The sequence below is a fragment of the Myotis davidii genome, unplaced genomic scaffold (assembly GCF_000327345.1).
Source record: "Myotis davidii unplaced genomic scaffold, ASM32734v1 scaffold162, whole genome shotgun sequence".
Classification (NCBI taxonomy): domain Eukaryota; kingdom Metazoa; phylum Chordata; class Mammalia; order Chiroptera; family Vespertilionidae; genus Myotis; species Myotis davidii.
The window spans coordinates 4646568-4659269 of NW_006300036.1; the positions used below are offsets into that span (position 1 = coordinate 4646568).

The following is a 12702-nucleotide window of genomic DNA, read 5'->3' on the forward strand; positions in this document are numbered from 1 at the left end:
TAGCCAGGTTCTGTCCAGGATCTTTTGCCATGTTCTCTCCAGCAAAGTTCTTCTGTCTCTAGGTTCTGTGAGGGTTCTGTCTTCTAAGTTCTGTCATCTAAGTTCTGTCTCTAGGATCTTCATCTAAGTTCTGTATCCCCCCTTCCTCTCTGAAATCAATAAAATATATTTTAAAAAACAAGAGCAATGATTTTAAAGACTTTTAAAAATTTTAACCAAGACAGGTATTTAAAGCAAACAGTTGCATGTTTCCCATTGCTAATGTTTTATGTGGTTACATTTAATATCAAAATTCCACTTTGTCTTCCCCAGGTCATCCAGAAATTTATCCTTTAGTGTTAACTACCAAGACTCAAGAAATATTCAGTTGCCGAATAGATGAAGATCTGACAGATGAGCAACCTTATAAACTTATCAAAAAACAAGATATTTTGGCAGACTTTCAAAACAGAGCTGCAGTATCTGATTTCTACCCAGTCAAAAAAATTATCCAGGTAAGTGCAACATCCCTCTTCATTTTTTAGTTTTGCTTCAAGGGGTTCCTGGTACATAATAATGACAGTTGGAGCGATTGCTGCATTCAAATCTGGCATTTTCCATGAGCTTGGACACATACTAGCTTGCCCACACCTTGGGAATCCTGCTGGATGATCCTTGGTGAAAAGCAAACACTCATTGACACTTAGTGACTGTCTTATTCCACACCCAGAAACACTGATCCTTGCCCGGTTGTAACTAGAACAGGAATCTACCCTTATTTTCCCATACTATCTTAATTGTTTAATTCATAATTTTTTTTCCTGATTTGTCTCCAAGCATGCAACAGAGCACAACGCCAAACTAAAGAAATGCTTCTTTTTTCCTGTTAGAAATAAAATTGCATGGTAAATTTCCCTGGACCTACTGTATTTTAAAAGCTTTTTAGAGTTAATAAAGTAATTTTGCAACTTGGGTTTATTGGCCATAGATAAGTAGTATGGTGATCTTTTATGATTGATTGATTAGAAAAATATCAATTTTGTGTCGATGTCTGAATAAATTGAATGACCACTGGACTTCATTAACCTTCATTAGCCTTCATTCCTTTTCAGTTGTTTAATCTCCACATATTTGTGAATTTTCCAGTTTTCTTTGTGTAATTAATTTCTAGTCTTATACATGGTGGTCAAAAAATATGCTTAATATGATTTGAATCCTCTTACATCTATTAAGACTTGCTTGTGGCCTAACCTATGATCTATCATTTTAAATGTTTCATGTGCACTTGAAAAGAATGTACAGGGCTTGGCAAAAGGAGGTTTACAGTTATGAGTATGCAAAACAGAAAGTTTATTCTTATATTATTATTGTACAGTTATTGTATTATTTCCCATATAAACAACTGTAAGCCTACTTTTGCTTACCCTGTATATTCTGTTGCTTTTGGATGGAATATTCTATAACCTTCTCCTTTGATTATATTCCTGTAGGAATATCCTGGAGATGAGATTCTGATTGTTTATGACAAAGACTTCGAATTTGGACTTAACTTTTATGTTATTGGAACAGAAGAGGGCAAGGAAAACTATTTAAACGTAAGCACACCCAAGCCCTTGCGTTTTGTGGATTATTGGAAGGGAGCGGTACCTCTGGGGGAGAACTATGCATGGTTATGATTCTTCTTGTTCAGCCCCCATACCCCAGGGCCTGGATCGAGTTCTGGCACCGAGAGTAAGTAAGCAGTAAATGTAGGGTGAACTAAGGCAGACATCTCAGGGTAGCAGATACTCTTACTTATTTGCCTTTATTGGCCCAATGAGAGCAGAAACAGCAAATCTGGAGTACCACTGCCCTCAGCCACGCCCCGGCCCATAGTCCTGGTTCTCCTCTTGCCACCTCCATAGCTTGGGTAAGTTACTAAACCTCTCGTCTGCAAAACGGTGGCACCAACAGTGCCCATTCCAGGCCTGTTATAAAAATTAAATAGGCTAACACAAGGTAAAGCCCTCATTATAGTGTTTGCTATGATTACTGAACAGTAAGATTTTAAAAGAATGACTTTGTCAGTGGGCCGTTGGCAGGGAGGGAAGCAGAAATTTTAAAAATTGTAGTTTTCAAAGAAAAAATAATTAGTTAACCTTCAAGGTATTTTGTTCCAAGTGGCCGTGGCAGGTAATGAGTTCCTGAGACTTGCCTTCTGACCTGGGCATCCCTATGGGGAGGCTTGGTCACACTGAGGTAGACAGGGGGGTTTTGAGTGGTTGTTGAACAAACAAGAAAAAGTAAAGCATAGAATTTTAAAATATCTACACTTTTTAAACTAAAAATGATAGTTTACTTAGCCTTAATATTTTCAATTTTATTTTTATGGTTGCTTTTCTTTGTGCTTTTAATTTTTTTTTATTACAGTCTTGTGCTATCTAACAATGGGGATACACCTGAAAAATGTGCCACTAGGTGATTTTCTTGCTGTGGGAACATTGTAGAGTGTACTTACACAATCCTAGATGGTCCTAGCCTATTGATCCTAGGCTACCATTACTGTACAAACAATATGAGATTAAATCAAGCACAAAACAAAATGATGCAATCAAACATGAGATGTTTGAGGCTGCTGTTGGTGTAACATGGCATATTGTGTTTTTTGTTTTAAATCTAAGAGCCTCTTTTTTTATTGATTTTTGAGAGAGGAAGGGAAAAGGAGAGAGAAATATCGACCAGTTGCAGCATAATGTGTTTTATAGCAAAGTGCTGGGGTCCAGCCCCAGCGGGTCCAGGGGTTCCCAAAGGTGTGGACGGAGTCCGCGAAGAATGAAAGACACGGAGGCAGTGTTCAGGTGATCATCATAGCCAGGTTCTTTTTTTTTTATTGTCATCTAACATCTGTATTTATACTATTTGGTCCCAATCCTATCCATTCTATACAAAAGGCCAGGGGGCTTCCCATCTCCATTTCAAGGTCCCTTGAAACATCCCTGCAGGGACTGCCACAAGCAGCCAGGGTGGATGGGCTTCCAGCAGCAAAGTACTTTTTTTAATCATTAAAAGGAGAATACAATAATGTAAAAAGTGTAGTATAGTAAATACACAGTTGTTTATAATTATTAACAAGTATTATGTACTATGCATAATTATATGTGCTATACTTTATATTTCTGACATCACAAAAGGTTTGTCTGCACTAGTATCACCACCAACATATAAGAAATACAGCCTGGCTGGTGTGCTCAGTGGTTAAGCATTGACCTGTGAACTAAAAGATCACTGGTTCAGTTCCCAGTCAGGGCGCATGCCTGGAGTTGCAGACTTAAACCCAGTAGGGGGTGTGCAGGAGGCAGCCGATCGATGAAGTTTTTCTCTCATCGATGTTTCTATCTCTTTATTCTTCTCCCTTCCTTTCTCTCTCAAAATCAATACAAACATTTTTTTTTAAAAGAAATGCATTGTGTTACGACATTACCATGGCTACAACATCACTAGGTAATAGGAATTTTTTAGTTCCATTTTAATCTTATGGGACTATCTGTTAACCAAAACATCATTATACAGCACATAACTGTGTAGTGAAATATTTTCAACTGTATAGAAAAGTTTAGATAATAATTTAACAGATATCCACACAATCACTACCCAGAATTAACAAATATTAATATCTTACCATAGTTACTTAATTTTTAAAGTAATAAAATATAATAATGCTTCATTCACTCTTATATCCTCTGTAATTCTACTTCTCTCTATATGAGTTGTTAGATACCCCTCTGTCCATGGTTTTATATTCTTACCATATATGTATGCTCCGCAAATAATGTATTTTATTGTTTTATTTAAAAGTCACATAAAATTCTACAAATCATTCTGCAATTTTTGTTTATCACTGAATTATAAAATTCTAGGCCTCACCCATGTTGATACATTTAGATATCATATATATGTAGATCAAGTTTTTTCATTGCAACTGCTTTACAGAATTTTATTTTATGATGATAACACAATGTGTCAGTTTACTCACCTATTGATACTTATTCAGTTTATAGATAGATAGCTATAGAGATTTAGGCATTAATATGTCTCTGTATACTCCTTGTGGATATCTTGATTTAAAAACATTCACTCATTATTTTATATATATCATGTTTATTCATACTTATAATCCTCTTATCAAAAAAATTTATTAAGTCAGAGGAAACCAGTTTTATAGTTAACATTAAGTTTTAGTGTTCCATAGTCATAAGGATGTGCAGTAAATGTTAGTTTCTTATCACATGACTTTTCTTTTTTTACTCTCCTATTTTGTTCTTCTGTCTGAAGTTTTGATTTGTTGTTGTTGTTGTTTTTTTCTTGGTTTCCTTCCAACAATTGGAAAGAAGGAACCAACAAAAAAGAAAAATAATAAGGAAGTGATTAATAAATTTATATAACAATAAAGTTTATTGCAAAGTGTACAGCTGTAGCTATAACCTAAATTTGATCATGTATTTCAGACTGTTATTTGTTTTACTCTAGCCCCCGGAAGCTCAGGAAGAACAGGATGAAGACATTCCTGAAGAGATGTACGATTATAAGCCACCCGTCTCTAAACCATGGGTTTCTTTGGGCAGTGAAAAAGAAATTGAGGAAGAATCCGTTACGACATCTACAGAGCAGGTCAGAGGCCTGGATTATTATCTCCAGTCATTCCCTCCCTGTAGCTGAATAGCGCTTATTCCTGAAGGGTTTGTAAATCTTCTATGTTTGCTATGGGCATGAGGTTTTTCTTTGGATAGAAAAGTGGTCATTGTCTCAGGTGTGTATTATGGGTTGAATTGTATCCGCCCCCCCAACCCCCAAAAGAAAAAAAAGATACGAAGTCCTAACCTCCAGTACCTCAGTATGTGACCTACTAGGAAATGGGAGAGTGCTATTCCAATACGGCCATGTCCTTATAAAGAGAGGGCCATATGAAGACATAGAGACACAAGGAGAAAGAAGGAGGCAGAGAATGGAGTGCTGTATCTACAAGCCAAGGAACACCAAGGTTTGCTGGCATCACCAGAAGCTAGAGAGAGGCAAGCAATAGATTCTCCCTCAGAGGCCGCAGGGAGGAAAAAAAAACACTCCAACACCTTGATCTCCACATTGGGGAGAGAATAAATTCCTGTTGTTTTAAGCCACCAATCTAGGGTGCCTGGGTCTGGCAGCCCTAGGAAACTGTCACAGTGGTGTTGCCAGAGCAACTGCTTCTAGGAGGATTTAAATGAGTGACTTGTTTTGAGAGTATAGGGAAAGCTGCAGGAAGAGGGACAACGCTCTCCTGTACATTTCAGTGGCGGGAAGGCTTCAGCTAAATCACACCCCAGAGTTGTGCCAAAGAGAAGCAGAAGAGATGAGCTTCCCTAGGTCTCCTATCAGTCCCTCACGGGTTGAGATGTAAACAGCCAGCCACTTCCTGTTCTTGTACCTGCGGGCAAAGTGGTGTTTCCCGAAGAGCAGCAGGCGGTGGCCATGGGAGCAAACAGCACACGGAGCTGGAGGGGACAGAAAGCGCGTATCCAAAGGGATCTGAGAGATCCAGGCAGACCATCTGCGTCGTCCGCCCACATCCATTTTTCTCCAGGGACTTAATTGTGTTACCTCTACTGCTTACCCGTGTTGCAGATTACATATATGATTTCTCGAAAACGAGCTGATTTTGGTGCACCGATTAAGTTCAGTGACCATAATGCTTCCAGTGTAAAAGATGCCTATATTGAATGCACAGCCTACCCAGATAAAAATTTTGTTATTAAGCAACTTGAGAAAGATGTTGGCATGCAAGTAGTCCCTGAAATGAAGGAGATAAGTACTCAGACAAAATGGTAAGTATACAATGGGTATGTGTATTTTTAAAAGCAATGACAGTAAAACCTAGCAATGTCCATGATTATTTTGAGAGATCATTATAATAAATAGAAATGGGTTGACAATGATGAAATATTTCTACATTGAGTAATTCGATTCAGGAAGTTCTAATGGCTTTCAACTACGCCTTTTTAAACCTTAACAGAAAATGAGATCCACGTAAGACTGTAAAGTCTTCAACCTGAATCTCCTCCCTGAACTCCACATGCTTATATTCATCTTACTTGGATGTAAAAGAGTCTCAAATTTAACATACCCACAAACAATTTTTTAAATTTCCTACCTCCAAGTCTGAAACTCCCTAAATCTCCCTCATCTCAGCCAATGGCAGTGATATTCTTGTAATTACTAAGACCCCAAACCTTGGATTCTGTTGGGTCTACCTTCAAAATATAGTGTCCCAAAAAATGTATACACGCTTTGAATGATTATATAAAGTCAGTGTTTATTTTCAAAATAAACAGTTAATTTTCAAAATTAAGTGATTATCAGCTGTTAAAAGTGTGTGTACATTTTTGGGGGGACACACTATATTCATTGTTGTCATCTTGGACCACGCCTTCTTCATCTCTTATCTGGATTATTGCAATGCCTCCTGACTGGGCTTCCTCTACCCATCCTTGCCCTCCTACATTCTGTTCCCATAGAAGAGCCAGACTGATTGGGATCCCATTTGCCCCTGTCCCTCATTTCCCATAATTCCCTGGCTCATCCATTCCAGCCACAGTGGCTTCCTTGTTCCCTGAATTCACCAAGCATACTCATACCTGATGTGTTAATGCTCACAGTTCCTGTATATAGGCTGCTCTTCCCCCATCCTTAGGGTTCATTTCCTCCTTCATTCAGATCTCGGTTTGAATGAGGCATTCCTCAACACGCTTTTATAAAAACAGCAACTCCATTCTGTCTACCCGCTTACTCTATTTTTTTCTTCATGGCACTATTGTCGCTTGAAATGTATTTATCATTGTCTCTCCTTTCTCACCTTCTTCCCACCTACCACTTAGAATTTAAGCTCCTGAGACAGGCACTTGCTCTATTTTGTTTACTTCTATGTCCCCAGTTTCTAGGACAGCTCCTGGCACAGATTCACTAAATGAAGGGAATAAAGGGATGAGGAAGGAAAGGAGGAGAGGGAACAAGTTAAGGGAGAATGTCAGAAGGGATGACCGACTTGAGTTCAGTGTTAAGAGAAGAGCCATAAAATATGCAGTGAGACTGTGACCAGGAGAATCAGGGCCAGCAGTGTGGGGTGTGGTATAAAACATGCTTTCAGCTCTGTGTGAAGCAGCGAGTCAGAAACCATGAGAGAGCAACGTGAACGTCCAGGCACATATACATCAAATCCAGGGGTCAGGACAAGAAATGGGTCAGAAACCAGGGAGGCAGATGAATGTACAATCCGGAACCAAATAATTGAAAAGAAAGACAAGGATCAGTGGTCGAGTTTCAGCAGAGAATCAGAACATCAGAGATTAATAAACACCAAGAAGTGAGGGTGAGACTTGAAGGAGAGAGATGCTACATTAGTACAAAAAAAAACAACTTAGAGTTTGAGAGAAAATTCTTAGTTAAGCCAACAGAGGCTTCTTCTATGTTCCTGCCAGGGTACAGAAAAGTGGCAAGAATGAGTCAGCCAGGGTAGACTCAGGAGGTCGACTCAGAAAGGGACAGTGAACTTCTGGCAAAAGGGACCTTCGTAGGTTCTCAATGGATGTTGACTGGTAATAGTGGACAGTTGTTTCTATCTAGCAGCTAGAGTGAACAGATGAGAAATAAGGACAGGTCTTGACCCACAAAGTGAAAAAAAAATGCATCAAAAGAACTCCAGTGGTTCGAATCTAGGTGACAGAGAAAGCTGGTGCCACTTACTAAGATCAGGAAATTAGCTGGTCTGAGGAGGAGAAGATGGGATATATGATTGTGATGAAAGAACTAAAAAGGAAAAAAATCAATGAAGAGGTTCAAAGAGTAACTGCAAGGAAAGCAGATGTTTACAGTGCTCTTACCACAAGCCAGGCATTCTTCTAATAAGCACGTTGCACACATCAACTCAATTAACCTTCACAACTGCCCTCAGAGGTAGGCACTGTTTCCATTTTAAAAATAAAGGAACTGAGGCAGAGAGGTTAAAAATGAAAGCTCAGTATTTAGAACATAACTTAAATTTGAATCAATAATGAATAGATTTGCTGAAAAACAACAAAACGAATCACATTTAGAAAAATCAGAGTGACCCTTAGTCCTGTTGCTACCTTGAGGAAACCACCAGGTGCCATATAATTTCTTAATCCTACCCGTGGGATAGAAATTAAAAGGTGAAGCTAAGATTTGAGCCCACGTCTCTTTGGTTCCAATACCAACATTTCTTTCCATCATTCTGCCTCTGCTATGGATACTGGTCTAGGCGGGGGCAGGGCTTGGGAGGCATGAATTATTCTCTTCAGTATGAGCAAAATCTTCTTTACCTCTCTTTTTGATTACTCTCACAGAGACATTTTACTGACATTTGCTCAACAAACACAGATTAAGTACAATCTAATAGTTTATTGAACACTTAAAACATGCAAGTGCTGTTTTAAAAGCTTTGCCTGTATTAACACATTCAATTCTTACAATAACCCTATGAGCTAGGTACTTTATGAATTTTATTTAGATGAGAAAACAGGCACAGAAAGGTCAAATAATGAGCTCAGGGTCACATGATAAGTGACAGTCTCAGGTTTCAAAGCCAGGCAGCCTGCACAGAGTGCACACTCTTAAGGACTGTGTCATGTGACCTCTCTGTGGCCCCACAGCCTAAAACCAAGTTGCTCACCCAGTGTAATGGGTGAGCCCGACAAAGCCCAGAGGCACAATGCAATGTGATGTGTTCAAGGGTGAAGGTGAGCACTGAGGGCAGCCAGTCTGGTTGGAGAAGCTTTCCTCCAGAGAATCTGCTGCCATTGCTGCCTAAATGTCCATTGTTCCTGGTTTCGTATATTCAGAGCAGAGTTTATCAACCTGAACACTGCTGAGGTTTGTGGCTGGGTAATTATCTGTCGGGGACAGGGTGCAGGGAGGGAGCTGTCTCGTGTATTGTAGGTTGTTTAACAGCATCCCTGCCTGGGCTCTAAGCACGAGGTGCCAATAACACTTCCCAGCTGTGAAAACCAAAAATGTTTCCAGATATTGCCAAGTGTTCCCAGGCTGTGGGGGTGGAATAGGATTGCACTGGTTAAGAAACACTGATTTGAGGAAATGGCAAGAGAAAAAATGACAAACAAATGAGGCAACATGTTGATAATCGATGAATTGAGGTGAAAGAAGTATGGGAGTTTCTTATACTCTTCTTACAACTTTCCCATAAGTTTAAAATGATAGCTAAATGATTTTTTTTAAAAAAATAAGAGCTTATTGATTATGTTTGAGAGATAAACACAAATACTTTAAATGGCAGTCAACATTGATTTTCTAGGATAAAGAAGAAATTCAATTATAAGATTTAAATATAAAATAATAACCTAATACTGTCACAGAGATAAATCTTTGACCTGTCATGACTGTATTTGCTTCTCTTTGATCTTATTTTTGTTATTCTGTTTTCTTTTATTATATTAGGACATATCCCAGAAACGCTACTACACAATATTATCCAAGAGAATTTTTAGAAAAGGAAAAAGAAACATTCGGACAATCAAAGCCGTTAGCTGATTTTCTTAACAACATGTCCACAAGGTAAAAAAAAAAAAAAAAGTATATTAAATTTTAATGATAAAATATAAAATGTGTATGTTTAGTTATAACAATAGGTCTTAAAAATCAGCTCCATACATGGTATCCAGATAGGAAGTCTGAAGACAGTTATCAGGTATGCGTGAACGTATGGCACTTTCTACAGATTCTCAGTAATTCTTCCTCCTCTATTGCTAACCAGCATCCTAGACCTCAGAAGCCAGGACCATACTGAACAGTGTAAACCTGGACGATGTATATGGAGTATGTGAGGATGTCTCCCTAACAGCAAATTAACATTTATTTACCAGGGTTCCTTTAAGCCTTTGTCTCCATTCCTCACTCCCCTCCGTAGCCTTAGTGACCTGTGTAGGATTACAAAGATGAGGATGCTGTGGGTGTTGAGGATGACCGTTGCAATGATGATGATAGTAACTTACAAAAATATCTTTGTAAATAAGAACCCGAATTCAATTCAGAGGCGGTACTTGGATATGTCATCCGTATCCCCCCAATTCCTGTGTTGCTGCCGGTCTTATTTCAGGCTCTGAAAGAGAGGTGTCTTCAAAATGCCCTTACAGTGATGCTAGGGCCCTGGGCAGAGCCTTCCGGCTTCTGAACCAGAGAAAGAGCTTCGTAACTTCTCAAGTTGATACCAGAGTTCAGAGAAGTGGAACCAATGGTGGAAAGGTCTGCCCATTAGGTTGGTTTCCATTTCTTTCCAAAATTAAAAAATTGGTGATCTAGTTCACAGATAGCCCTAGTTAAGTTTTTTTGTTTGCTTTTTTGTTTTGTGTTATTTTTTTTAAGAAAGCATCATTAGTCCTTTCAGCCCAGATTAAATTTCCAGAAAATTACCTATGCCTCAGGAGAATCTGGTTCAAAAAGTCATCAGTGATTCAGAGCATGGATGAATTACTTGCCATTCACAGGAAGCATGCTATCATTTTTTTCCTATGTGGGCAAAGAGAAAGAGAAAGAAACAAGAAAACCTAAGGTTTCTTTTTCCCCTTATCAAAATTAAGTATTTAAATTTTTCTTGATAAGAACATTAAAAATAAGAGATCTGTCTCTGTATAATCCATTTCAAGGGAATACACGGCCTGTAGTCAATTCTTAATCGTCCATGTTGTGTAGTATCTTTAGTCCCGGAGTTTTGCTCTTCCCTTTCAATCACCGCGCTCATAAAGGGAGGAGTATTGACCCTTCCCTGAGACATGGGAGGAGGAAGCTAGAACTATAGGAAGAAAGAGGAAAGGGATTAAAATATCACTGGCCAAGAACAAATAAGAAACCTGTGTTCATATCACCGCCATTCTTTTTGTTTGTTTGTATGTTTAAAGCATTACAAATATTAGAACATATGTCTCCTTTTTCCCCTGTTGAACTCCCCTGGCCTCCCCCACCCACCTGGCACATGCCCTCACCCGCCTAGGGTCTCAATGGTTATGCTTATATGCATGCATACAAGTCCTTTTACCACCCCCCTACCCTCCCCTGCCTTCCCACTGAAGTTTGATCACTGCCATTCTTCCCACGCAAACTGTTTAAGGCTTATTTAAATTTTTTAAAAATTAATATAATCTTAGTTTTGTTCTGGAAGAGAGCTCTTTCAGAAATGAGTTCTTTTTCATAGAATTTTACCTAGAATGAGCCTAAGGGAAGCATGATTTGCAAAAGAAGGAAATCACGTTAGAAGAGGGAGAGAAACTTCCAGGGGATTCTCAAAGCAACTAAGAAATTTGCGGGTTAAAACAACCAACAAACAACCAGCAATACTGTGGGCTTTTACTCAGACAACAGGTTTGCCAGCCTCCAGTTCATCTCTCTCAGGGACCACCTGGTCGGGTGCAGGGAACACAGGCACAGGAAACCAGAGACCTGCTGTCCTCACTTCCCCCTTGTGGGTACTTCCCCATTTGGCAGGAAGAGGCGGGAAGCCAGGGCCAGGGTCCTGACTTGAACTTCTCCCTTTGGAATTCCTTTCTCATTCTGGCCAAAACATAGAGAAATAAGGCTTAGAACATGTTCACAAATGCTTCCACTTGAAACTGGGTTCAAACCTGAAGCGCCAGGGAGATGCGAACCTGGAAGATGAGTCCAGCCGAGTATGTGAGGATGCTTGCCTACCCCACACAGGGTTATTCAAATTTCCACAGGCGTCCGAGCTGCCTTTGCAGCTTGTTAAAAAGCAGGTTCTGACTCAGTAGGTCTGGGGGGAAGCCCATGGCTCTGTGTTTCCGACAGTTCCAGGTCACGCTGATCCTGCTGGCCCTAGGAAATGCTTCCAGTTTGAAAGATGAAGTACAAGAATTTAGCCCAAGGAATCCTCAGTGAAGCAGTGAATGGTAGCATAGAAGCTTAGGAACAGAGGTATTAGATGGTACCCTTGCTTAATTACATTTTGAGGCACATGTGTTATGATAGATAGTGTTTCTATATGCTTGTCTAAATAAAGTGGGGGGTTTTCTTATTTTAGGAAATTCTGAATTCAGAACCACTCTTTCAGCTTACCTCACCTAGTAAAACTCGAAGCTCATCGGACTCTCAATCATCAGGGTGAAACCTTGGCTGGCATTCCACTTGTGGGAAAGCTCCTAGCGGCCTTGGGAATGAGCCAGGCTTCCCAACCTTAGCATATGAAGGGACAATAAACATTACGTAACTTATAGTAATTTTAAGGTGGGAGCCTGTCAAATTAGGGGCCTTAGACCATTAAGAGATGAGCCTAGCACAGGGGTGGGCAAACTTTTTGACTCGAGGGCCACAGTGGGTTCTTAAACTGGCCCGGAGGGCCAGAACAAAAGCATGGATGGAGTGTTTGTGTGAACTAATACATGTTAACACTGCTGCTGGTGAAGGAGCGGAGGGGAGAGCAAGAGAACCCTCCGCTCTTTCGGCTCCGCGGGCCGGATAGAACAGCCGAACAGGCCGTAGTTTGCCCACGGCTGGCCTAGCACTTTGATTGTTTTTTTAAAAGAAGCAATAGTAACATTTTTAGCAGGATAATTCTCCACTTTAGGGATTGTCTCATGCAAGAGGTTTAGTAACGGAAATAAATACATTAGGCCCTCCCAGGCATTGTGGCAACTAAAACCACCACCACCACCACCACCATCACCACACACA

The 12702-nt window shown here is 39.7% G+C and overlaps 1 protein-coding gene across 1 annotated transcript in view; it reads left to right on the forward strand.

The window, feature by feature from the left end:
- WDR63 (WD repeat domain 63) overlaps positions 1–12702 on the forward strand; it is a 79070-nt gene that overhangs the window by 9528 nt on the left and 56840 nt on the right. The window contains exons 3-7 of the mRNA XM_015572113.1: positions 313–494; positions 1470–1574; positions 4486–4626; positions 5617–5816; positions 9460–9576. Coding sequence (XP_015427599.1) covers positions 313–494; positions 1470–1574; positions 4486–4626; positions 5617–5816; positions 9460–9576 — 745 coding nt within the window. The remainder of the gene's footprint in view (positions 1–312; positions 495–1469; positions 1575–4485; positions 4627–5616; positions 5817–9459; positions 9577–12702) is intronic.